This window comes from Ciconia boyciana, chromosome 11 (genome assembly GCF_034638445.1).
Source record: "Ciconia boyciana chromosome 11, ASM3463844v1, whole genome shotgun sequence".
Lineage (NCBI taxonomy): Eukaryota > Metazoa > Chordata > Aves > Ciconiiformes > Ciconiidae > Ciconia > Ciconia boyciana.
The window spans coordinates 376300-403621 of NC_132944.1; the positions used below are offsets into that span (position 1 = coordinate 376300).

Here is a 27322-nt window from a genome sequence, read left to right on the forward strand (position 1 = left end):
TCCTTTTAGTCTTGTAAAGACAAGGACACATAATTGAGACCTTAGTTTACTACAATAACCATTTGCTGCCTAGCAAGCATCCGGTGATTTTCAGCTGCGTATAGTGCAGGAACTGAAAGAGGTCCACACTGGAAACTGCCAGCTTCCCCTGTGACACCCAGCACTGCACGGTAAACCTCAGAGCAGCCGCCACACGGTCCACAGGCAAAAGAACCACTCAGATGGGCCAAAAGGCAAGGCCAAAGCAGCACGGTGGCCGCCTGAATGACCCACAGGGCTGGGCTGTGGAGGACGAGTCTGAGGCATGCCAGGCCCAGCTCCCACCCAGAGCCCACGCTGAGCTGCTACGGAGCCTGACGGGCCAAGCTTGCACCCACACTGAGCAGCCTGAGCTCGTGAGCCTGCTAACAAGTCACGTGCATCATCATCAGCAGCAGCAAGTGCCTTTCTGCTGCTGCTCCCGAGAGTTGAAACCGGCAGCACATTTTCACATTATTAACAGGGAGAAGCACCATAACAGAAGGGAAAATTTGCTGTTAAAACTCATCCCAAATAAAATCTCCCCCAGGGCTGACCAGCCTGCAGCGCTGGTCAGGACAGTGTGATGAGGAACAGGGAAGGGCAACTCATTTCAGTGGGAAGCCAAGGAAGAAGACATTGCTCTGTATGGCACAGATGGCTTTGCACCCTACACACTGCTTGCTCTCTGCAACTATGTGTTGTGTTGGGGTTAAGCCTCGGGGCCTCAGTGTCCCAGAACAGCTTGCCGTTGCTAGCAGTATCTTCATCAGGGAGGAGAGCATAAAGCATCCCTTCAGGCTATGTTCTGGGGCCTTCGCATTGCCTGCACTACCCGCCTAGACTTGACAGGAGCATTGACAGCATGTTCCAGAGCAGGTAGCAATAGGCAAACAGCCGTGATTGTGACAAGAATACACACAATTCAGCATGGATGACTAAGGTTTTACCTCCTTAGTTGAAGCTGGCCCCTGCGCTGTCTGGGCACAGGAACGATCCCAACACCCTGAAGCTAGGAGAGGATATCATACAGGGAGCCAGTGCCTCACTTTTCACAACCAATTCTACTACTGCCATCTCCCTCTGAGGGTTCAACATCTCTAGGCAGATCATCTCCTTCCTTTCATAAGCGATTACCGAGCCTTTCACCTATATCCTCATATTTAGAAATTTAATTTATTAATTTCAGCAGAATATTACTCATTGAGGGGTGCCTTCTTCCCCATTCTCCATGCTGCCTACACAGACGGCTGGAAGCACTGACGGGCAAGGCGGACATGAGAGACAGTAAGCTCACTAACGTCTCACCTCGCCTCTGAATAACTATCGCCCAGTCTCATCTTAAGATTAGGGGAAAAATGGATAATGGCAAAGGAAAGTCCCAGGAACCACTGAGCATTTTCTAAATGGAAATAAGAACTAACCTGAAACAAGAACTATCTCATGGGGTTACAGAGAAGACAGAGCCAGATCCTTCTCTGGCACAGCAATAGGATGAAAGGCAGTAGTCACAAGCTGCAGCAGGGGAAATCCCAACCTGACACAAGAAGAAAAGGTCCATACTGAGGGTGGCCGAGCAGCTCACACAGAGAGGCTGCAGAATCCCCATCCCTGAATATATTTAAAACTCATTGGGGCAATGCCCTGAACAACTGGGTGAAACTTTGCAGCTGGCTGTGCTGTGAGCAGGCAGCTGCACTAGGTGACTTCCTGAGGTCCCTTCCAACTGCTGTTACTCTGGAATACTTCAAATAAGAACCGTTGAAAAACAGTTGTGCTTCTAAGGGGAAGGCAGTAAGTCACCATCCTCTCTCTGTGATAGTATTTCCCTGTCATTTCTGCATTTCCCCTCACCCTACCTGTGGCCAAATGCAAATGAACCACAAAGAAGTGGAGCCAAGACAGTAATGACTTATCAATATTTTGGAGAAGTTACTGTTGTATAAAACTATGGAACTCAAATAATTTCAAGTACAAAACCAGTACTTCCTTCCATTTTCGAATCAGACCTGGAAACAACAAATAATTTTGCTCACTTAAAGATCATGTGGCTACCAGTCCCTCCAAGCTTTTTTCCATACTCCATTTCAATTCTTTCAGACTGTTTCCACATTTATAGCAGCCTTTCTGCAGGACCTCTGTCATTATCTCTCCCCATCTCACTACCATTGACACAAGTACGGGAGATGCAGCTCTCTAGAGCAATCTAGGTAATGCCATCAGGGCATTTGGTTTGCTCAGCTGCAAATGGCAGTCCAATATTTTACAGAATAAAGTTTCACACAATTCAGATAAGGTCATTATCACAAAAAGCCCTGACCTGCTTCCTAAGTTACCGCTGGGGTTCAGCAGCTCTGGCGCTGGTCTGACAGGGCTCCGCGCTTCCCACTTGAGAGCTGGCTCTCATCTGCACAGACCACTGTGTGAGCAGAGGAGATTCCACATAGACCTACCTGCCCTACTGCTACGTGGAGTATCCAGAACATACATACATATATATATGTATATATATAAATACACACATATGCCTACCCTTTATCTGCCTTACAAGTAGAGAAGGACGGAAATTGTTCCTGAGAGTCAGACACGACCACGTTGGCATTATGTTGCGACACAGTATGTTTGCATATCATGTTTCTTCCATTTTTTACAAAAAAAGCACGTTATGGCCATTTAAAAAGCCTAGCATAATTATGAAATGAAACATAGTAATTGCATTTATCAGGAGCTTTTTTCAATCAAGCTGCAACACACACTGCCAAAGCCTAATTGTTTATACAAGAGCCAAAATTGATATGACACATTCCCACTAAACTACCACACACAGTGTAGTAATTCATGCAGAGTTTAGTTACGTGACTGCATTTGCGACTTTGATTTCAGAAACCACAAAGTCTACAAATACACTGGGTACAGAGCCCAGGCTGAGGGGAGGAAAAATGAAAGGCCTGAGTCCTACTCCATTACTGAGTGGCAGTTTTAACCCATTGCAGACAGCAAAAGACACCTCCCAAGCAAGGAAGAGAATCTTTGAGGACCATTTCTTTATCCTGTTTTTCCCGCTTACCCCTGCATTTCTGCACATCGTAAGCAGGCAGCGAACCATGTTATACATGGAATGGTTAGTAGTGTGAACATGGCCAAGGCAGATTTCTTTTAATTCTTACAATGGTTGATAAATTTTCTTATTTTATACCAAACTTCAAGCATGGGAGTCATATTACACTGGCAACTTTATTCCCAGAGTTGGATACACCTAACTACCTGCCGACATGTCTAATTACCTGCCAAAATGTAAGTGTAAATTCGACATAAACACTATTTCCATTATGCACCATAACACAGAATGGAAAAGGAATTCACAGGAACAGTCAAATAGACAAAAGTGCCAATGCGATTATTTCTTTTGAAGAGCGGGCACAGAGTTGAGGCCAAATCTCAAGAGATCAGGAAAATCTAGAACCACTGACCCACTTGAGCTCAGACAACAAAAAATACTCTATTTCCTAGGAGCTGCAGGCACATTGGTACCTCTCCCCATACCTTCCACAATCACAGGACGTGGTTGGCTGTTTTGATCAACCACTCCTTGCTAGGGGGAAGGCAGCAATGGAGGAAAAACAGGACTAAACTGAGATTAGAACTCTTCCCTTGTCACGATAAGCCTTCTACGGACATGTAGTGACTATATTACTTGATTTTAAAATCATTGGCTTTTTTCACCCCCATTAGGAATGAAAAGAGAACTCTTACAGGAGACTTGGCATGCATACCTCTGTTCAACACAGAGATGAGGATCCCTGTCACTGTGCTGCAACAAGTAATAAATTCTAAATGTTGATGCACAAAGGCAAGACTGTCTCTCACAGAGCTGCCTGGTACTTCACAACTGATGTACCCTGCATGAAGCCAGTCTATATAACATGATTTAATCTCTTGCAACCATCTAAGCTGTGAAAGAGACAATTGCTTAATAAATTGAGAAGGTTGAACCAGAAGACGTTTCTGGTTCAGCAACACTCCCTCCTTCAGATTTCTCTGTAGCTCTGTCACCACACTGCAACCTTAAAAAATTCCATCTTCTCTCTCAACATCAAAAAACCTATCTTTTTTTTTTTTTTAAACTCACTGATAAAATTTGCTTCTATGGTTTCCCTTGGTAACTTATTCCATATGTTCTCCTTTGACCACGAGGCATATCTTTTGGAATTCTCAGTTATGGCTTTTAACTTCCAATCTTTCCCAGGTTTAGATAATATCTTCCTCTCTGAGGGGACCTTCTCACCCACTTTAACAGGTCCTTTCAAATCTGCAAGCTGCACTTTTCCTGGATCATGCACACCCAACACCCAGAAAGGGCACAGCATGGGCGAGAAGGACAGCACCAGTCTCTCTTTGTCCAGCCTGTTCTTAACTCTCAGACCACTCCTACAGCTATTTCTACTTCCTCCACAGGTTCTGTGGCTTTGTATAACTGAGGCTGACCTAGAGAAAGCAGGGAGGAACAAAATGCTGTTGGGGTATCCCAGCAATCACTGAATGTGGTATCTGGCTTTACTACTCAAAGCAGATTGGTTTTGCTGCTTTGCACGTATAAAATGGTGCAACACACGTCTTGCTTCCGTGCAACATCTGCTATACGAATCATGAGTAGGATAAATGCTGCTTCAAGCAGCCAGCCTGGAGAACCATCATGTCCTGCCTGCCTGGTGAAGATGGTTTTCAAATGAAGGCAGAGTGGAGATAGAACTGGCTTATTAAAATGCCAAACAAGAACTGCCTTACCACACATTTCACATCATTTCCACATCACCACCTAGCCTGTCATTCTCACCTTTCAGAGCGTAATTCCTTTGTAATTCCTTTGATAATTCTTTATTTAGAGGCTAGAAACTTGTGCCAGCAATTTACCAACAGCCCACAGCTTCCAAAGGTACCAAGGCTGTGGTCTCTGTGGAGCAGTGGAAAGTGCTTAGGTGAATACCTCTGGTTTTCTACAGACAGGGGACATATCATTCAGTTAAGACTGCAGCAGCAAAGGTTTACTTAATCAGCAGACTACGAGGGCGCACAGGGCATAAGATGTAGCAGTTCATGTCTGCAGTGCCATTCTCTGCATGGAAGACATAGACTCACTTGACGTTCCCAAAACCCCTTCCTGGGGATTTATTCCTAAGGTTTGAGTTAAGCAAGACATTTCCATATGTGAAGAGTCCCAGTAGCTTCTTTTGAAACGACATGCATGCTTCTATTACCTAATTCTCTACCAGTAGTTTAAGATCAGACTTGGCCTGTAAAGAGTGGAGGTAGTGAACTTATACGTTTGTTTTGAGATAGGCCCAAACAAAACCCTTGTTCCAGACAGTCCTGAACTGCAGGATTTGAGTCTAGGAACCATATTTTCCAATTTTGTATTTCTTTTCACTGCTCACTGTTTGGATTACTAAAAGATCTAGTGCTGTACCTTATTAACCATATTCCAAAACACCCAGTCCCAACTTCAGTGTCCACCTACAGTGGTCCCATATGAAACAGAACCAAGCCCAGGCAAGCATTTTAGGTATAGAAGTACCCATAAAAGAGTTTGGGTTTTTCCAAGCCATGTGTTTTGGTGAGGAGAAGAATGATAACCAGGGGTGTGAGGGAGGGTAGACCGTTTCCTAGTTTCTTCTTTCAAACATTCGACATTCAGGGAACTGCACGGCACCTTACAATGCCTTATGGAAGGAATGCTGGTCATTTAGATTACTTCATTACATTATTACTACATTGAAAAACATTATTCATGCCCTCAAGCTGCATTCACTGAGCTCTCTCTTCCTTTTGAATGATTCATCTATTATAGTATTATTGCTAAAATGGATGTTCAGCATTTACAGATGTGAAATGCCTCTATTTGTTTAAATTATACCACCAAAATCTTTCCCACACACTTTCCCACTTCTCCCTCCAGATCACAGGATAAAGGAACAACTTCTTCCTGGAGGAAAAGCAGTTACTGAGCTGCAAAATTAATTCCCTCTCACTTACACACACAGAGGCATAAAGGAGCAATTTTTGTTTACGGGTAAGAGGAAAAAACACCCCTTGGTGCATACCTGTTGGTGTTATACTCTAAACCTCCAACTTCCTTGCTCGCCTGCAAAAGATCAAGAATTCCTGCTGAACTTCCACTCTCTTTCTTTACTTTGGAATTGCGCCCTGGCTTTGCCTCTGTGTCAATGTGAAGCAAATCTTCATCTGACGAGTCATCGCTCTGCAAAAACAAGGAAAAGGCTCAAAAAAGCGGAAACTCACTGAGTTAGTCAACAAGAACAGCACAATTATTTCTGCAGCCTTCTGCTCCCCCAAAGACACAGGGATAGCATTTGTACTTTGCTTTCTTAAAGAAAAAAAAAAAAACAACAAAAGCAGGTACACAGTAAAAATCAGTTTCCTTGCAGCCTGTAGGCATGGTAGGTTTTTCTTTCCCCTTCCAACCCTGGAGAACCAACTTTGAGATCTGATCCTGCACATGGGATCAAACCACTGTAACAGTGGTGTTTCCAGGTGCTGTGTTGCCTTCTCAGCCCCTGCTCCTGCTCTTGACGCAATGACCCATGTAGCAAAAGAAGTGCACGTGTGGCCGTATCTCTGTCAGTCTGGATATTCATCAGGGCACAGGTCTGTATCTTGCAAGACTATTAACATAGCCAATTCAGACACAGGGACAGACCCACTTCTGCCATCACTACTGCAAGAGAACAGGAAGACCTGCCAGAGGAATGGGATAAACACATATGAACAGTGGCATCTGAGGCCACTGAGGGAAGCTACCTGCATCCAACTATCATTCTGGGGCTGGTATCTCTATGCACTGTAGTCGAGATAATACAACAACTTTTTCCCCCATTCCTGCCCTGCTTTCAGGCCTCTAAAGTCCCAGCCCTTATTGCTTAGACTGCCAATCACTGTTCTCTCCAGGAACTGGCCTTCCCTCCTTAAGCTTCTGCACAGTGAGATACCAGCATGTTTTTCCCTGTTCTCTGTGCACCGGTCTCCAGGCGTCAACTACTGACTCAGGCAAGGAGGTCTGCACTTGCTCTTGAATATCCCCGAGCCAAACCAGGATGAAAAGGATTCCTTAGTTCTTAGGGCCAAACATTTCAGTCACCTACAGTTCTGTGTTAACAAGCTATTTTGCTTTTTCTGACTTATTCAGATATTATAATATGAATTTGTATTAACCACAGTTGGGCAAAGCATTTAATTTTCATGTCATTTAATGTCATTTAATTCCCAGCTTTGAGTTTCAATGCTAACACAGAGCAAACTTACGCCTGTGCTGTTCAGCTTCCTGAACGTAAGCTATCAACAGGCACATTGACACTGCCTCAAGTTAGGGACATGCTAAAGTATCATGCTGAGTCAAGGACATTCTAGATGTAAGCCCATAATGGGCAGAGGGAGACTCTGCTAAGTGATAGCAAACAAAACCTTTAATTGCTACGTAATAGGTATTAAGGGCTTCTAGTAATGTGAAATGCCAAATGACATGAGTTCAATTGTATTAGCATTACTCTGAGTTTCATCTGTCAAACATGAACATGGAAATTTAATGACCAGTATTCAAAGCACATGGAAACGGGAGGACAGACACAGGTTGGGAGCACAACTTGGGACAGACCCCGGTGCCTGTCAGCAATGTAACATCAAGCCAGGTATGACAGAAAACTCCTTCTGACCCTTCCCATTCCTTCTTAAGGATTGCTCCTGTTCTTCTGTTGTGACAGAACTGTCACGGTCCCCATGCACACTTCCCATCAGGCCTGATCACGTACAAGCAGTTCAAGCCACAGTACCAAATTATGCTTGGTCCTGGCAATGTCTGAATGCTACCTATTCTGGGCAGACTGTGACTGCAGAATGAAGGAGAGGATGTGACAGCAGCCTGGAAGAAGGCTTTGCTACTGCCATTACAGTACTGCCCGACAGACTGTTAGAGACGTACAGTGGGTGCTTGCTTGTGATAGGTACAATAATAACCATACCTTGTATGATACCGACTCCACCTTTGGCTTCTTAACAGGAGTGTGCTGCAGACTGTCTTTTTTATCTGATAAAACTGAATTTAAAAAAAAAGGAAAACAAAATTATGGTTCTTCTCCCTTCAAAAGATAGCACTCCTAAGCCATAACTTATATTTGACTGGCGGTTAAGACATGGCTTGCTTTATTATAAATCACATAGATTTTAAAAGCTAATTTTGGACAATCAACACATAAGACTTTGTTGTGCAGATACAGACAAAATAGGAAATATTCTTACAGGGCAGTTCTCTTTTTGTAGTGTTTTTCTTCCTTCTGATTGGAAACTCATCAATTTTTAGTTCACCATCATCTGACACATATTCATATTCATCTCGTACAGGTTTTGCTTTATCTTCTTTAAAATTCTGCAGTGACCCAAACACACTAGTATTCAGCTGGGTTTTGACTCCCTTTGAACTGGAAAAAAAAAATTACAAACCAGTAACAATACTCTGATTGGAAAACATTTTGCGAATTGACAGAGAGGAAGAGAAGGAGTATCTTTATGTAAAAATCTCAGTCAACTTGAATAGTTTCAGAATTCAATTCAAATCATTTTACAAACACATTTCTGTACCTACAATTTATATCTCAAAATATGATGCTGACGAGAGTAGCCTTGGCTGGCTTCAAATAAGCACTATATTATTTCAAGCTGTCTCAGGGTATATCATGATATGCACAATGCACACGCAGCATGGAATTTTGGTATGCAGAGTTCATTTAACAGTTTCTTAAAAATGTACCCTGAGTAGGATCTGCACAAAAACCACTTAATATAACTCAACTAGTAAGAGCCTGAAGTGCCAAAACACGAGACTGCCTGAATACTGAAGACACTATTCTCAAGCAAACTACCAGCCTCAAAGATAGGTCATTGCTGTTATGGCCAACTATGCTGGGTTCTAGCTAAAATCAAGTTCTAGAGTGAAGAACTTTTTGCGTAAGTGTATTTTCTACATTGACCAGAAAGGCAGATTTTCACCTTCTTCTTGTATAAAAAAACATAAATGATGACAAGACTGTTTAATCTGCTTTTTTAAATTGATGTGTATTGTCATGTTTTTAACTTACCCAAGCAACTTCTTATTAGAAAAAGAGAATGTAAATTTGTTGTCCTTATTTCCTGATAAAGGTGTCTTTTCCGATTTGTGTTCCTCTTCCATTTTTAGAAGTGAATCAGGTTTACTGTTCTGAAACGCAAAAGACCCAAAACAAAACAATAAAATTAGTTGAATGAGTTGTTGCTATTTCAGATTCCTAGGTAACCTCAGAGAATCCATTGATCTATATGCAGAGAAAAATATGTTCCCCCAAATGTGGTAAGTAATAGCGGATTATACTCTTCCTTAGACTACATGGGTTTTAGTGCAGAGACTTGTCCCCATTCAAGAAGCACTTCAGCACCAGTTCAAGCAATACCCGCCACAAACACGATGACAAATTTAAATATTGGTCTCTTAAATTGGTACAGACTGATGTAAAATACTAACCACATGTTTCATGAAACAGAGCACAGGCTAAGCACGCTGCTCATCAGTGTCGTGCTTGTGTGGCTAAGGACAGAATCTAGCACAGTGCCTGTAACCTCGCAAATACAACTGCATTTTATTCTCAGAAGAGCTTGAATTATGAATTTAATAATTTAATATCAAAGTCATTCAGTGCAAAGGAAGCCTTTCATTATTTTTTAAGCATTGCCTTCATACTTTCCTAAGCTGTACTGGCTGTGGAATTAATTGGTACATATTGATCTAATCACATTAACTGTGATTTTTTTTAACACAAAAATTTAGAGGTCTCTAATGTTAAGGGAGGTCTCTAATCTCTAAGATTCATGATTCTTAGTAGTTTCCCCACGTAAAAAAGCATGTACTTTTGTTTTGTTTTGGGGAATCTGTTTGCACCTTTGTCATTAGAAGTTCACAAAGCAGGCAAAATTCAGACAGCTATTTCTGTGAGAACGCCTAGCATCACCTTGTTTTAAATGGTACCTGGAGAAAAAATGTATTATTCCACGAATGAATTTTACTCACCCTACATTAGCCCTCCAGGAAGGCAAGCTTTTAATTCATGTGGCATAATTCAGATTTCATTAACTCTACTTTTATGCCATCATTAGTTATTGATTTCTGTGAAACTACTCCAGACTTGAACCAGTACGACTGTGTTAAAGTAAGAATCACAAATGAGATCAGCACTGAAAAATCTCACTATTAACAGTGTTCCCACTGGCTTCAACAAGGAGATGGTCTCTGCCCCGCCTCCTTTATCAGTGATTACTTGATTATTTTCTGCTCAGAATTTTTTCTTTGGGAACTGAAAATTGGTGCCTCATACTCTCTGCTTAGGCAGACCTGTGAACATTTCTCCACCCTTGACTTATCACTATGTGGCAGAATCAGCAGCAGAATTTAACAGGAGACATTACCTTATATTTCCATTTGGCTTCTGTTTTGCTTTTATTTTGCTCTCGAACTTCAAATTTCTCCACCTCATTCTGCTTACTAGCAGTTTCCTTATTGGGAACACTTAAAACATTCTTTGCAGCCTGGGGAAAAAGTCGGCATGTACTCTTAATGAGGATGGAGTGCTGGCATGTTACAGAAACACATTTTTTTTCTGGAATATAACATGATATATTTTTGAAAACTCCTCTTCTGAATCATTCTTTTTGAACCCAAATATGAGATTCAATCAAATATTGCTGCTTCGGAGAATGCAAAGGGCTAGCTGCATTTCTCCTTGATATACCAACATACAAGATTACTGTAAAAACATAGTAATCTCCCTGCCTACTGCTCTGCGGACAGGTTTCACAAACTGCATACAAACTACTAGGAAATTCAGAAGCATTTTAGAAGAGACTTATGGATACTTCTTAACAAACAGTGTACAATACATTACTCTGTCAGTGCCTCAATGAAATCCTGGCCCCTACTGAAGTCAGCAGCAAAACTCACATCGAATTAAAGGACATCAAAATGAAACTCGTCCCTCATGGGCAAAAATTGAAGCAAACTATTGTTTTATCTTCATTCACTCATTCTAGAGCAAAATCTCATGCAAATAAGATGCTTTAGAAAGGAGTTCCTTCATCTTTGATAACCGATTATGGAAATGCACACAAGAGTGCTAGTAACACTTGAAATAAGAATGTAATAGTTCAAGGGGCAAAAAAAAAGCCATTAAAAATGTCTTTTAATTTTCATCTCGCCTCAGTTTGGGCAGGGAACTGGCAGTAGTTTGCCAGACTCGGCTTCAATCAATAGGTTTCTTGGAGGGTCCATATCAAATGAATAACCAAGCAAACAGTCAAATCAAATCAAACAGTCAGGTAAAAAGAAGACAATAAGCTAGCATTTACAAAACTTTCATTTACTGCAGTGGAGACAGGGTTTTACACTGTGTTGTTTAAATTATTTTTTCATGAGGCCTAAGGAGTGATTTTACCCTTATTATGGCGAGAGAACAGGGAGAGGTTAAAATATGACCCACCTTCCCCTTCTTTGGCGTCTCGATCTTTGTCAAAGCCTCCTTTGTGTGTGCCTCCAGCAAGTCAAGATTTGGGATGGCTGGCGGTGGACTCTCTTTTGCCTTCTTTCCCTTCTTTTTTCCTTCTCCCTTAACTTTTGGTGTTTTGGGAGGCTTAGGGGGTTTGGGTGGCTTGGGAGGTTTGGGGGGCTTGGATGGCTTGAGTTGTTTGGGGGTTTTCACAGTTTTGGGAGTCTTTTTTTTAGGGAGCTTTTCTACAGGTGGGGGCGGAGGTGTCACTTGGACAGGTGATGGTGCCTCCTCCTTCTCCACAGGGCAGATCTCCTCGGCATTTGTGTTGGCACTCGTGTCTGCTTTGCTGGCTTTCGAAGCATTCTGTAGTTTAGCACAAAATGGGAAGGCATTCAGACCCACCTATCTCACATTAGATATTCCCCTGCACCCTCCCTTCCTTGGGGAAACAAACCCCAAAGATCCCCCCCTTCAGTAAAGAAGTAACTGCATTCACAGGTCAGGCTGGCCAGGGAATGAAGACCACATCACATGCCACAGTAACGCTCTGCTCACCACTAATGCCCGCCCCCACGTTGCTCAAGCACAAGTTTGGCCTGGAGAAACTCCAGCGGCTTTGTAAGGAATGTAAACTCTCACCAGGTGATATCACCAGGTAGGACTGTTAAATGGACTGCCCATACAAACAAATGTATAAAATGAATGGTCGTTTGTTTAAAATGCTAATCAGCTTGAGCACAAACCATTTCCATTTAATTCAGATGTGATAAATGTAGCAGAATAATGTTTCATGCCCCCAGGAAAAATAAGCAGTAAAATAGCTGCCCAATTAAAATTAACACTGTCTGACTAATTAAAAAGAAATTATTTTCTGCTTAACTTGCCTTTCTGACAATCAGAAAACTTATATACTACATCAAAGAGGATAAAAGGACAGGATAGATTTCAATTTAGAGGTCTTTGGATATAGTTAGAAAAGGGGTGGAATGTAACACAATGTCTTCTTAAAAGAACTGAACTCGCTATTGTCATCTTGCACTGTCACACATCTCCACTAAGTGGAATATGATAACCAGATTTAATGGATGATACCTCCATGCAACCTCCTTTTTTTGTTTTTTTCTGGGTTGGTTTTTTGTTTTTTTTTTTTTTGGGGGGGGGGGGCGGTATAATTATTATCGCATTTGCTATAGTAACTCTGCCTAGAAGCCAGCCAAGAGCAAGCCTTCCTATTGGGACAACGCAGAGAATAATAGTCCCAAGCTCAGACAATGCCATAGACAATACCGATGAACATAAGGAAAAGGAGATACTACATCGTGAGCATGATCACGGGGATGCCAACAGTGTTCTTTGAGTTCTATCACATTTTTGGGTAGGGAGCAGCTAAAGTGAAAGAGAAAATAAGGATGGAGAGGGGAGTGTGGCCAGTCCAGCTAGGAGAAGGTAGAGGAGGAAGGACATAGGATAGGCAGACACAGCGTAAAGCCGAGGAGAAAGCAAACAGGAGCCCAGAACATGTGGCGAGTCAGCCACAGACAAGAGCCCTGAGCAGTCCCCCTACTGTGAAACCTCACATGAATTCTTTTAATGAAGAGAGTGGGAAAAAAAAGATTCATTTATTTCAAGTCATCCATTTTATAGCCTAGATTATTAAAAGACCCACAATATAGTTAATATTATGAAAAGAGCACAAACCTCACTTAATCTTATTTCTTTGGCAAGGTCCTTGATAAGTTGTGCTGGTTTGAAGTTTTCTGGTAGTTCATCTTCATGCTCTGCTAAAGCCTAAAACAGAACAAAGGCAGACTGCTGTTTCTGTGCATGTTTTTTTGCAAAAATATAAACCAAACCTCATTAAGTGACACATCAATATTTTTCCTGTGTACTGAAATCAATACCGACTGCATCAGTAGTCCAAATAAGGAAAAAATATACTTTTTTCCCCTTCTGGATGTTATTGTAAATAGTTGTCCTGAGAGAACAACAAAGTCAATAGTCTTCTTCAGATATTATTGCATTTTCACAACTGTAACATCACTTTGCTCACTCCCTTATATGAGATTCTGTGAGAAATTCGTTTTCTACATCTACAAGGAGAGATCGCCTTAGGCTGGTGTCTTCAATGAGTATAATAAGCATATACCTTGTCAGCAGAGTGCTTTGGGAGCTCCCTGACAGGACTAAGAACATTTGTATCCATATGTCATGTTATAATATTCAAAGTTCAACTTTACCTAAATGCCAACACAGTCTCACTTCCTTTGACTCGCTACTTCTCATCTGCATGGCAAGTGGAAAAATAAACAGGGTGACATAGAGAAGAGAGCTTCCACACCAGTCAGTCCTTCTACAGGAAACCAGGGAGCAATTCTGAATTCAGTCTCAAGCACCAGGTTTTTGCAGTAGGGAGCAGCCAAGTCCCAGACTACATTTAAATCTGGGACAGCCACCTAACTGACCTAACTGTGTATGCAACATTGTGTACTCAGCTGCTCATCCCTTCTTAAAATGTCTGAAAATCCTAAAGCTGCTAGTTCCCCTGTTAATGTTTTATGATTGAATGGCCTGTCTCCTGCAGCTAATTCCCCAAAACTTTAGGAGCAACACAGGCAAGAATAACACTTCTGAAATGACTGCAGGAGGAAATTCAGGCTGCAAATCCCTTTAAGCCTTCTCTCCAACCAATATATATTTCCTGGCTCAATTAATGTGTTGATTTGCAGGAACTGGGCACCTTGTGCACACAAAAATGCAGGCGTTGTTCTAGGCCTTGCTTGCATAGACAACCTCTGCTTAATTGATTTGGCACATGAAAATGGTCAGAGTCAGGGAGAACATTAATTCGGTACCCTTTTGGCTGTGTGCAGAATTGACTTTTTCAAAACTCTGGTGGTACCTTTTTTTCTGCTGACTCCTCGTGTGGCACTATGACATCCCAGCTATTGCCCTCCTTCCCCATTTTCCCAGTCCCTTCTCTTTGGGATTTTAGAATTAGCTGTTTTGCTACGGAGATATTATTTGCTCTACCATTTGCTCTCTGTTCCAATGAGTGACAAACCCGAGGAATACACAATATTAAAACAGGCTGCTTCTCCTACCTGTTTTTTAGTCCATGACCTGAAAGCACCATTGAGAATTTTTGCTCCTTGGAGTAAATGAGCAGGAGGTTGTTGCCCAGCTTTATGCAAACCTAAGTAGAGGAAAAAACCAATGCCATTCAAACACTGCTAGCTAAAATTTCTTACATAAAGTCTTTAACTTGAAAAAGTTTAACTGTGAAAGTTAACTCTTTGAAAGTTGGTCACTACAAATGAATCCCTACTATAACTTGATGGTAATAGGGAGTATATTTACTGTGTCATAAATCCAACTCAGCCTTCCTACACTGTGCTCCTGTAAGTTATGCCTACACTGGCAATCCTTACGGTTCCTTTCTTGGTCCCATACTCAAGCTAGCTTCCATGTTCATACATCCTAGGCTGTGGGAATAAAAAGGTACCGTCAGCGATTCTTTTATTCTGACTGAAAAAGCAAGTACCGGTATGTGGAAACAAAGGTTATACTGGGCAAAGCATTTCACTTCTGCATGAGTACAAGCTTGCCTAAACTTCTCCTCTCATTCCAGTTTTTGTTCAGAGTCGGTCACAAGGGGACCCCCTTCCGGGTGACACTCAGAGGGACCCCTCACCTTGCTTATTAATTAGACACATTTTTCTTGTTATAAAAGGATCTGGTGGGTGTCTCTAGACACGTTCTGTAATAAGAGAAATAGAGGCAAAGAGCAAAGTGAGACCAAATCTGTAAAGAACATACACGCATGGATGTTTGGATCAACTCTGAAGGAATCTGATTGGGAAGATTTTGAATTGCACAGAAGACTTTGCTTTAATTCTCAGTGCTCCCTGCTGGCCACATCTCTGATGCTCCTGTGGCCCCATGTATATGCAACCTGCCCACATATTTCAACCAGGATCAGCAGAATGATGGGAGAAGGAAGTGCTACCCTATGCCTTGGGCTGACAGAGCGTGTAGTTCATTAGGTTAAAACAGAGAATGAATCCAGACTTGACAGGCAACTAAAAACTAAAAAAAAAAGTTACATTATTTGCCTCTGAGGCAACTTAAATACATTTTATAAAGAAGATGAAACCTTCCCTTAGGCATAGGCAAGAGGGACAGTTAAGGTCCTTCTAGAGCGAGACGGCAGGATATTAAGGGGAGAGCTGGACCAGACTGGCATGTTCTGCTGGTATGTTAAAAGTCATTTTCAAATACTAACAAGACTGATTTTGGCCACCCGTCCATCTTCTGTGTGACACATCAGCAGAAATTAAGAGTAACTATTTTCAGGCCCCCAAAGCTAAGCAATTAAGGCAGGCAAAGAAATGCAGTTTTACCTTTGAATGTCTCTAGTAGATGCTTTCCCATATACCAACATGCAGTTTCGAAGTTTGGAAACTGGGTCAGACTGACAATTTTCAATCGTCTTTCTACTTCATATGCCCTGCAATACAAAGCCACATGAACTTAAAGCATAGCAGGTCACAAGTATGTCGCACAGTGACAAACACTGCTCATAAATGCCCAAGGTTCATTTGCAGTGCTTCATATCTTTGTGCTGTTACCACGTACTCTGGCATCAGACCAAAAGCAAAACATAAAAATAACACTAGTAAGAAACTGTGCAATACAGATGTAAGATAGTTTTATTGCATTATTTGTCCAGCATCAGTAAAGAACTACTTGTATTGTCTTACACTGGGCAAAGAACCCAGCTGAGCAGGTAAGGGCTTATCCAGAAAGGCAAATGGCATGTTCTAGGGTAAAACCCCTGACAGTTTTTAACAGTTCTTCCTTCAGGACTTGGCCACATCAATCCAAGCACCTCACATATCCATCCATCCTTCCTTTACACCTATACAATAGGTGTAAAGACAGCTTGGAATAACTCAGCATGGGAGAACACGGTCGAAGGGGACAAACATGGGTACACTTTCCCAAACTGCCCAATAGAACTACATCAATGTTACTGCACAGGTAGGCTAATTAACAGGAGAGAGGATGGCCAATTTGTTAAAAACTGAGCCTCTACCTAACTTTAGATTTTAAAGACAGATTACCTCATCTGCATTTCAACACTTAGACTATGTAGAAAATGTCCTGCAAAGGCCAGGCAGTCTACAGGTGTTAGAGTTGCATAAATCCAACCTAAAAAAGAAAGAGTCCTGAGGATAAAACTGGAATCACAGTAACAAAGACTTTATTCACAACATGATGTTTATACTTCACTTAGATACTTCCTAGGTACCAATACAGCTCTTCAGTCCAAGTCAGCACCAGAACTGCATATGCTTTAAACAAAGTTGCATCTGGCCCCTTGTTTGTTTTGCACGATAAAGGCCCAGCCCAGGAAGGTGCTGCGCACCTTTGACTCCCAGTCCCAGGACTACTTTCAACGGTGGCAGACAGTGAAAGGGGCCATACTGCTCACACTGACAGTACTTTCTTGTTACTGTGAAAAGCAGCAGCAGCTACATAATGGTAGCTGCTTTCACATCACCGTAAAGATCTGTGACAGCTCCTGACACTGACTTTATTGTAGTGCCAGGAACAGGTGTTTTCCAAACACTTATTTTCATACAAAAATCTACTTAAATTAGTGAATCTCTATAAATTGCTCCGTGTTTATTCCACCCTCTGCTCCACATATGGTCACGAGAGAAACACCTATTTTCCACTTTTTACAGTCAAAGTAAAATTCAAGTGGGTAAACATTCTGTGCGAGAATATAGTCACACACAGAAAAATGGCACTACTGGATGCTGCCTCCAAAACACCAGTACCACTGCTGTTACTGGCTCACGTTGCCTGGAAGCCGCGACTCAGATTATGGATCAAGTGGGCAGTGTGTTGTTTAAAGGCACATAGAGGGAGAGAAGACCCCTGTCCCAAAGAGACTACAGTTTCAACAGGTAACAGGGAGTGCTGGAAACAGCAATGCAAATGAGGAAATAATTGTTCATGGTGAGAGGAAGGTGAGGGACAGGGGCAGAAGCAGAACTGTGTTCACTTAAAACTCTGCACTATCTGCTGATCAACTCCCTATCCTTATGAAGATCCTCCCAGGAACTGAGAAAAAAGAAATCCACCATCCCTAACCTGCAATGAAAGCCCGAGTCTATCAAGTACCCCATAAAAATCTGTGACACCCAGGCCTTCAGCCTCATGTGAAGCCACAAATGCACACTCACACTCGTGCAGGCACCTATAGTTCCTCAGGGTCACAGAGAATCAACGACCGTGAAAAGGATTTTGTGGGGAGTCATGGTCAGCAAGTAAATCAATGTGAATTCTCTGTTAGATGGCAAAAAGCACCTATGTCATGGTTGGGTATAGAGAGAGAACTCATGAGTTACTGCAACCCAGCCAGACCACCAGTGGAACGCTCTACCTACTAGTTGTATTTTTAAAAGGGTGCTAAAATATTGGTAGAAAGCAGTAAAAGTTCGGATTATTTTTTTGTAAGCATATGAAATTATACTTCTACTGAGAATTAGACTTCATACTTTGTCAGAGAAAGTGAGCAAATCACATCCCTCTGGCATTTTGGACATGCTATTTCAGCAGCTCTAAAATGAGCAGGAAACCTCACCTGCAACAGCCTGCTCACCTGATGGAATGAAGAGTGTCTGTCCTTGTTTAACTGTGCATTTGTAACATTTATCTACTTGGTCTGCAAAAAACATCTCACTGTGGTTTGCTGCCGATTGCCAGCGTTCATAGAGAGAAATATTTGCAGGGGCTGGTTTGATGAGATAAAATATCTTTTCTCCCTGAATTAGAAAATACAAAATTAGCAAGAAGCAGCCAAACCAGGCACTGCTGCACTGGCACAGATTCATGCACACACATGCACACACACAAATATTTATCTAAAGAAATATATAGCATTACATATTTTAACACTATTGAAATAAAATCTACTCGTCAACTTTGTACAGAATGGCTGAAATGATTAAATCACTGACCACATTTGCTCAGATTTGTGGTACTAATGTTGCAAAAAGTTTACAGTGCCAGATTCCATTATCCTGCAGAAGCAGGACATAGTATCTTTCAGGTCTTGGGTGACATACGTGCAGAAGGCACTAAACAAATATTAAAATCCAAATACAGTGAAAACAGACAGACAACTTCCACACTCCAAGTGCCCTCCTCGCCCAGCAGACCCTGGCACTGCTGAGAGCGTACCCACTTACAGCAGTTAAGGCTCTGCATATTTCTTATGGATACAACAGGACTGTGAGGAAAAAAAAACCAAGACCTGAATTTTTGAGAGAATTTTAGGATGGTGTTTGCATGTAAAATTTAGTTTGTTACTAGATACACCGCAAAAACATGACCCCTCACCTTCAGCACATGGTACCACGCAGAAGCTCCTCCCGAATCTATGTGGAAATCCGTGTAGCTGTCCTTCACACAGATCAGGCAGTACTTGGTAACTTTTGGTTTAGCCAGAAGAGCATCATCAGGCCAATAGTTTTCCACCCAGGACAACTTCTTAACTATATCTGGAGGCTCTACAAAACTGGACATCCTTCGCAGAGAGAATTGAAAACAAACATGCATCCTTTTAAAAAAGAGCAGGAGGACCCCGATACAACAAAAAGTGGAGTGCGACTCTAATACTTGCATGGCAAGCTGAAGCAGCTCCTTACGTGTCAGTGGAACTGCTCTTCATTCAGAAAAATTGTGAAAACTGTTTACAGACAGAGATTTAAGGCTTTTTAAGTATGATGACTTAGCAACGATCCTTTGACTTCTTTCAGGAGCAGTATTTATGATCACATATATGCTGTTTGCATTTTTCCAGTCCCTGCCTCTTGCTATGTAGGCTCAGTTATCAATAGCGCTGTTACCACAGCCACTTTTCCAGCCCCCTTCAGAAAAGAAAGTGAAATGTGTGCTCTCTTACATAAATGGTCTGGCAAATCTTAAAAATTTACATGTTAAGCTTAGTATTAAAAATCCTAATAAATAACACTAATACTTAAGGACTAAATAAGTCTTGATCTGGTGCTGAAAATCACAGTGATCTTTTTATTTAGACTGACTAAATTACATTAAAAGCTCAGAAGAAGGAAAAAGTCTAATTTGGGTTGATAATGTGAATATATTTAAATTAAAACATATATAATATTTATATAGTTTATACAAATGAATATATTTACATTGAGCATATATTCATATTGTATATCTTTATTTATATAATTTATATATTGTGTTTCTATTAAATATATAATCTATACTATAAATCACAGCTGAGATGATGTAGTGGCATGATAAACAGGTATTAAAAGTGTCTCATCCCAGAATGTGCTAAATTTTATATTTAAATAGTCCAAAATTTGGACTAATATTTGCAGGGGGTGGAGGTTCACTGTTGGACACTCTAAAATATCACATCAGTAAGAGTATCTGCACTTCAAACTAAAATTAAATGCTCCCATGTGTCATTTATGCTCACTGTCAAACACTGATAACAATAGCTCCATTTAAAATGGCAGGGAAAGATGGAGCAGTGCATTCAATTAAAGTGTCACTGTCTATGTTAAGAAATAAAATATTTGCTAGTTAATGTCTAAATTAGCAGCATATGAGTGACAGCTCCAGCAGTCCTTCAGAACAAAAGACCTCCCGTTATTCTGGGATAATGGCAGAAAGCTAAAAAAATCTCAGCTGAAGATACTGGTAATCTTTGAAGCCTGTAATTACTAGAGATGCTTTCTGCAGAAATGGGTGTGCACTACTAAAACACTAACTACAGGGCTAAAGGTAATGGCTTTAAAAAAAATTATTCATCAGCCTTCTTTTTTAAGGCTACTTTAAGTCTTCTTGCTAAAATGGAATGCTCCCCAAAACAACCATTCTTTATTTTTATGTTGACACTCATCATCTTCTGTGTAGCGTTTGTATATAAAGGAATCTTTTCCTTCTCTGACACTTCTCTTCTAGAAGTACTAGTTACCCAGAAGGACTACGAGAACTGTAAAAATGATCTGCACAGTTGCATGAAGTTCAATACATTATAGATGCATCTGCCTACTTCTGGAATAAAAGCACAGCTCAGGTGATGAATACAGCTATATAAAGCACAAAGCAATAACTTGAACTCTTAGGCATTTACATCAGCTAATTATCCTATATATAAAACATGTAATATAAACTATGAGGAGAATAGTAGGCTTCCTGTCACTTGAGGATTGGTGATATTCACATAGCCAGCACCATTACCTCTGGCTCACCGCATCACTAAAGCACCTCAGCCTCAAATTCAGAGCTAATCTGTACTGTCACCCCCCCAACTTTCCGTCAAGAAGTCAGCACCACTCTAGTTCTGAACTGCTGTCACACAGATTACAGGTTAACTCGCAAAAGCACTGAACCTAAAACTATAACGCATGGTATAGGATTACAAAATTACAATAATTTCAAACTTACTCTTATTCAAGGACATCCAGTGACATGTTACGCTATACCTAGAGCCAGACCTCATCTATTTACTTGCTCTCCACTACTTTAAATGGAAGATTTCAGTAAGCAATTCATGATGCGCTCAAACCAGCACTATACAAGTAGGATGCTCACTGCTGTACAACGCATTTTAAAAAGGAATGCTCCAAGGAGTTCACCATGTTTCAAGATCACCTTAAGCTGGCAGAAGGGCTGTCGTTGCCTTATATCCATCAGGATTCCCATCTCGCCAGAAAAATAACACAGAACATTAAAAAATAAGACCCCTTATGTCCATGTTCTCCCACAAACCCACATACAGTTTTATCGTATCTCTGTGGTCATCTCTGTCCTGCTTTCTTTGGTCTTACCATTATTTGTCAAGCTGTATCTAAGTACCTAAGATCATACGAGGAACATACTATGTTGTCATTCACTACCAGGACAGGGCAGAGAATTCGCTCCTGGAGCATCAAGTTACGTTCTAGTTATAAATCACCAGTATCTAGTTGCAATGAATTAACTATACCTATACTACTAGAGTTAAAATAAAACTGAAAGGTGCCAAAGGGTTCTGTTCTGATATGTGAATGCTGATGGCACATGAATGCTGATGATATGCAGGTGTGAATTACCATGACACATGCTGGCCCATTTACTCCACTGTGTACCATTCTCCTCATATAACAGACAGCACTTTCATTTCCATGCTTTGCCTGAACTGGCTGCATATGGACGATGCAGCGGAGAGTCAGAGCAACAAGAAGCCACTACCCCATGGTTAAAGCAGTACCTCCTAAAGAGGGAAGCAGCGGAGAAGGCAGAGGCTGTTCAAACTCCCCTAGCCAAACCCCGCCACGTAGCCCGGACAGTGCGTGGTGCAGCAGGCTGGACTCTTACCTTGTGTCCGAGAACTCCAAGTTGGTCACATTGAGGACCCTTTTCCTGTTTGTACTGTAGTAGTAATCCACAAATTCCTTAAGCTTCATCTTGCAGTCTTTCTGTTTGGTGACATCAGTGACATCAACACTCCTCTCTGGTCCTAAAAATTAATTCGATGAAAAAGAGAGATTGAAGGGCAGCCTGACTTGCCCCATTTTGTGTGCTTGGGGGTGAGTTAACAGTTCAAGAAACATCTCAATCTTTTGATTTTCTGACCTTCTTAGCCTTTGTATCTTCCCTGTTGTTTATGCATGTATACACATATACATATACGTATAAAAGACATGTATATACATAAAATGCATATGCATAAAATGGTGCTTTTGTATTCATGCCCCTGACATAATTACTGCTGTAGTTTTTTATCTTTAAAGGATTAATGTTATTTTGAATCTATTAATTTCATTACGGATTTTATTTGTGTGGTGAAAATTATATGCAAATACCTGTATATCCACAGAGTAAGCCCTACCCACCACGCTGTAAAAGTCTCGTGATTGTAGACAGTGCAATACCGTAGAGGATATCTTGTCAAACTGATTTTCCAAAACTGTAAGTTCTCTTACGCTCTATTTTAAATTTTTGCTTATGAAATCTATAATTGAGGAGGAGTTTTGCAGGAAAATTGCTATTTTTTAACACAATATTTCAGGTGTGCCACAAAAAAATTGACTTTTTGTTATTTTGCCCAAAATTACACCTACCAAAAATCCATCCCCTCTGTATTAGTGTACAGAGAATAAGCTGCTAGTACTTAGACATTTCCTCCGACAGACCTTGTCGGATACGAATCTCCAGTATTAATACTAACAGTATTAGTCCATTAGTGGAATTTAACACTGGGCACACCAGAGAACACATGGAGAAAGTCAGAGCTTTATAAAGAGTGCCCATTTCTAAGCACACTCTCCTTTCTGCAAGAAAAGCATCTCTCCAGTGTTTCTTCCCTTCAGTTTTAATTGCCCTTATTTTTCCTCTCCCAGCGTTTCACTGATAGCTTTTCATATTAGGAGAGGAAAAAAAAAATCAATGTGTTTTCGTGAAATGCCAGAACAGTAATGATGTATTTGGCAGTTTTGGTTGTGGTGTTTTGTCCTCTGCTACTTACTTTAGATTGTTTCTAAAAGACATTCTAGGTCCCATGTAATAAACTACAAAACAGCGAGATAAATCCCTGCCTGGGAAATCCCATTCAAGCAAACTAACCCCATGGAGGTTAGACCAGCGTGTATTTGTTCTGTTCACTTTCAAATCTGGTGCCAGCTCCAGATTAAACAACCCGTGCTCTTCCCTCCAGCTTTTCACTAACTCTTTTGTTGGTAGGGTGGATTATTTCAGCTAGAGGCTGAAAGCCAGCAGATGCATAAGGAGCACCTAGGTCATACAAGAAAATCTGCGAAGTGTAGCAGATGGGCAAGGAAAATGTCTCCTGTGGAACCAACGGGACAGGGAGAACAATAAAATCAGGGGGTCTTGAATTCTCCTTTATTCATAGTTATCTCACTGCACATAATCACTGCAAAAGCAATAAAAAAGATACAGTCAAGAACACCAGTGGCTGGTGATAGCACCCTCCAGTTTGGGGAATAGGTCAATGGCCTGGTAAGGAGAGTGCAGGAGGAGGGGGTGGTTAGCAGACTATATAAGGAGATAAAGGGACCATGAAATGCAGACAGATAAATTGCAGCTGGAGTCATGGCTCCAAAAGGACAATGCCTTGCCAGAAGACTGGAAGGAGAGAGAATCCGACAGGAAGTGACACAGTGGAGGGACAGAGTGAGAGAGGACAAGAGACAAGATCACACATCTTCCTAAAGGAAGCAGGATGTGGAGACAAGTGACTTCAGAGCACTTCCATGGCTCCTGGCCAAGGTATGTCTTCCAAGGTGGGATGACGTGATGACTTGTGAGAAGATGCAGTACAATACCCTGCTCAGGTCAGAGAATGGAGGATGCCAAAATGAATCCAAATGATCAGCAGCAATGAAAATAGCTCTCACTGACAGCAGTGTTAAAAAATGTACTGCCTTTGCAGAGCAGGAGTCTCAGTCTAGTATTTCCTTCAATGCAAAGCAAGATGGCAGTAATCAAGACCTGGCCTAAAGAAACAATTTGTTGATACTACTATGACTGTTTCTTTTAATGCAGTGCTATGGAGTACAGTGCAGCCTGGCTCAGGCTCAGTGTAAGATACACAAGTTGGTACAAGAAACAAGAGTGAACTAATTGCCGGTTACAAGTTACCACTATGTAACAAATATTGAAGTCAGCATAGCTGAAGACATAGACAATATTTTACAATATATTTTACATTTTTAATACAAATAATATATATTTTTTAAAAAAACGCAGCTGCGCTCCAAACAGTACAACGCAACCTGCTTGCCAGATACCCACCGACGTAGTTTTCAACATCGCTGACGTAGAAGGTGGGTGCGGGTACGGACAAACCCAGGCCATCCTTCTTTGGGACGAGGATGGGCTCTGCAAAGCCATTTTCTTCCAAATACTCTGTTGTTAACTGGCTGCCTGGCACTTTCACGACTATGTCTTCAGCACTGAAAAAGTAAATACAGATTCAATGGTGAGGTGCTTCCACGCGGAGTTTGGCATCTTCTGCATTTCACTACTGAAAGGGAAAGCTATGAATAAGCAATTACATGCAAATTAGGTGCGGAAGACAAAAGCCAAAAAGCCATTTATTGCAAAGCACACACGGCACACTAAAATTGTCCGGAATTGATTTGCTCAAGCCTCATGCACCAACTACTGGAAACTCCTAAAATAACAGCTTACAGAGGAAGACCGTTTTCCTCAACTATAGGGATCTGTCGAGTTACCAGTGATCAATGTTAAAGGAATTAGTGTTAAATGTTCCACTCTAAAGAAGGCAAGATTAAAAATGTTACATAATCTCAAATAAATTGTCCAGGAAATACTTTGCAAATCGTTTTTAAGTAGTCAAATAAATTGCTCGGGGAAATACTCTGCAAATCATTTTCAAGTCGCTGGGAGGGTGTCAGAGGGACTAAGGAAAGGGCAGCTTCATCGGACGACCAGCTCTTTGCACTGAGAACTCTCACGGGGAATTCAAGCCCGATTTCTAGAGCTTTTCAAGAGTAAAACACTTTGAATTCAGCATGACAAGTGACTGTATATGAACAACCATCAGTCCCAGAAATGCCCTGCCGCCGTGTGTAGTTTGTCAGCCGGGCTCCGAAAACGGCCCGGCAGGCCGGGCCCACGGCTGCCGGCGGGGCGAGCAGCAAAGCGCCGAGGGCTCACCCCACAGCGCCGAGGGCTCACCCACAGCGCCGAGGGCTCACCCCACAGCGCCAAGGGCTCACCCACAGCGCCGAGGGCTCATCCACAGCACCGAGGGCTCACCCACAGCGCCGAGGGCTCATCCACAGCGCCGAGGGCTCACCCCACAGCGCCGAGGGCTCACCCCACAGCGCCGAGGGCTCACCCACAGCGCCGAGGGCTCATCCACAGCGCCGAGGGCTCACCCCACAGCGCCGAGGGCTCATCCACAGCGCCGAGGGCTCACCCCACAGCGCCGAGGGCTCATCCACAGCGCCGAGGGCTCACCCCACAGCGCCGAGGGCTCATCCACAGCGCCGAGGGCTCACCCCACAGCGCCGAGGGCTCACCCACAGCGCCGAGGGCTCACCCCACAGCGCCGAGGGCTCACCCACAGCGCCGAGGGCTCACCCCACAGCGCCGAGGGCTCACCCACAGCGCCGAGGGCTCATCCACAGCGCCGAGGGCTCACCCCACAGCGCCGAGGGCTCACCCCACAGCGCCGAGGGCTCACCCACAGCGCCGAGGGCTCACCCCACAGCGCCGAGGGCTCATCCACAGCGCCGAGGGCTCACCCCACAGCGCCGAGGGCTCACCCACAGCGCCGAGGGCTCACCCCACAGCGCCGAGGGCTCACCCACAGCGCCGAGGGCTCACCCCACAGCGCCGAGGGCTCACCCACAGCGCCGAGGGCTCACCCCACAGCGCCGAGGGCTCACCCACAGCGCCGAGGGCTCACCCCACAGCGCCGAGGGCTCACCCACAGCGCCGAGGGCTCACCCCACAGCGCCGAGGGCTCACCCACAGCGCCGAGGGCTCACCCCACAGCGCCGAGGGCTCACCCACAGCGCCGAGGGCTCATCCACAGCGCCGAGGGCTCACCCCACAGCGCCGAGGGCTCACCCACAGCGCACCCGCTCCGAGAGGGGCAGGCCGGTACCTGACTGCCCTCTCCTGCAGCAGCGCTGAACTACAGCTCGCATCTGCACACGGCACCAAAAACTGGCGGGAAAGGGGACGAGGCTGCGACCGCCGCCATGGCGGCCGGCACGCTTGGGCCTCACCGCCTTCGCCGCCTCATGAAGCCCAACGTGCAGCAGAGCCCCCGACGCCCTTTGCTGCGGGGGCTCCTCCTCTGACCCCGCCATGCGGGGGAACCCCTCGGCCCTGGGCCGGCTCAGGCCGCGCCGGTGGGGATATGCCAAGTGGGAGGTGTGAACCCCAGGGAGAACAAGACGGCCAGATGCAAAGAGGGATACGCTGTAGAAACCCAGCTTCTTTCTGGGTCACCCCAGGCACAGTGCATCGGCAATGGCCAATCAGGAGGCAAACTTAATTAATAATTAATTAAAAGGAGCGTTCCTCATTTCTGTGAGCACTGGTACTGTACACCAGCAACGTGTGAAGAACGAGGCTGGAGGTTTTAAGGAGCAAGAAGCAAACCCCAATTTACCACTAAACCTCTGCACTACTTTACAGTGCCCATATATATCTCGCACATTTGTTCAAGTCTGATTTGCTTCCATATGTTCCACAGAAACTTACACGTAGTCATAAAGAGAGATCAGTACCAGAGCATCTAGAAATGGTTGTGCCAAAATGGAGAGCTGGCACCTACACTGAAGTACCGGAACCACCAATTTAATTATTACTACTGCTACTATTACTACTCTAATGCTATTTTGGTATTAAACATTCAGAAGCAGAATGACATGAATTACATTTTTTGCCTTTTTGCTCTCTTCACTGTTCCTTTTGATCCGAGCCTCACCAAGGGACTAACCGTGGGTTATAATTTACTGTCATGTGCTGTGAATCAGCAATGATGTTTCTGTCTCTGAACTGAGACCCCCTTTTCCGTTCATCACATTCTGACTGACGAGTGTTGGGTTTTGTTCTGTAAACATCTGCAGATTTCATTCATTTTCTTCAGAAGAGAAAATTTCTCAACAAGACTTTGCTTTACT

General features: G+C 42.9%; 1 protein-coding gene across 3 annotated transcripts in view; it reads right to left on the reverse strand.

Annotated features, from left to right (window-relative positions):
* The window catches only part of PHF2 (PHD finger protein 2), an 88212-nt gene that overhangs the window by 10604 nt on the left and 50286 nt on the right, over positions 1-27322 (reverse strand). For all 3 annotated transcript variants that reach the window (XM_072876031.1, XM_072876029.1, XM_072876030.1), the window contains 14 exons: positions 24450-24610; positions 22011-22152; positions 19008-19194; positions 18268-18430; positions 16718-16805; positions 15995-16101; positions 14696-14787; positions 13293-13382; positions 11586-11957; positions 10519-10638; positions 9162-9280; positions 8326-8504; positions 8049-8122; positions 6117-6274 (listed from right to left, as the gene is read on the reverse strand). In XM_072876031.1, the coding sequence (XP_072732132.1) occupies positions 6117-6274; positions 8049-8122; positions 8326-8504; positions 9162-9280; positions 10519-10638; positions 11586-11957; positions 13293-13382; positions 14696-14787; positions 15995-16101; positions 16718-16805; positions 18268-18430; positions 19008-19194; positions 22011-22152; positions 24450-24610 (2052 nt within the window). The remainder of the gene's footprint in view (positions 1-6116; positions 6275-8048; positions 8123-8325; positions 8505-9161; positions 9281-10518; positions 10639-11585; positions 11958-13292; positions 13383-14695; positions 14788-15994; positions 16102-16717; positions 16806-18267; positions 18431-19007; positions 19195-22010; positions 22153-24449; positions 24611-27322) is intronic.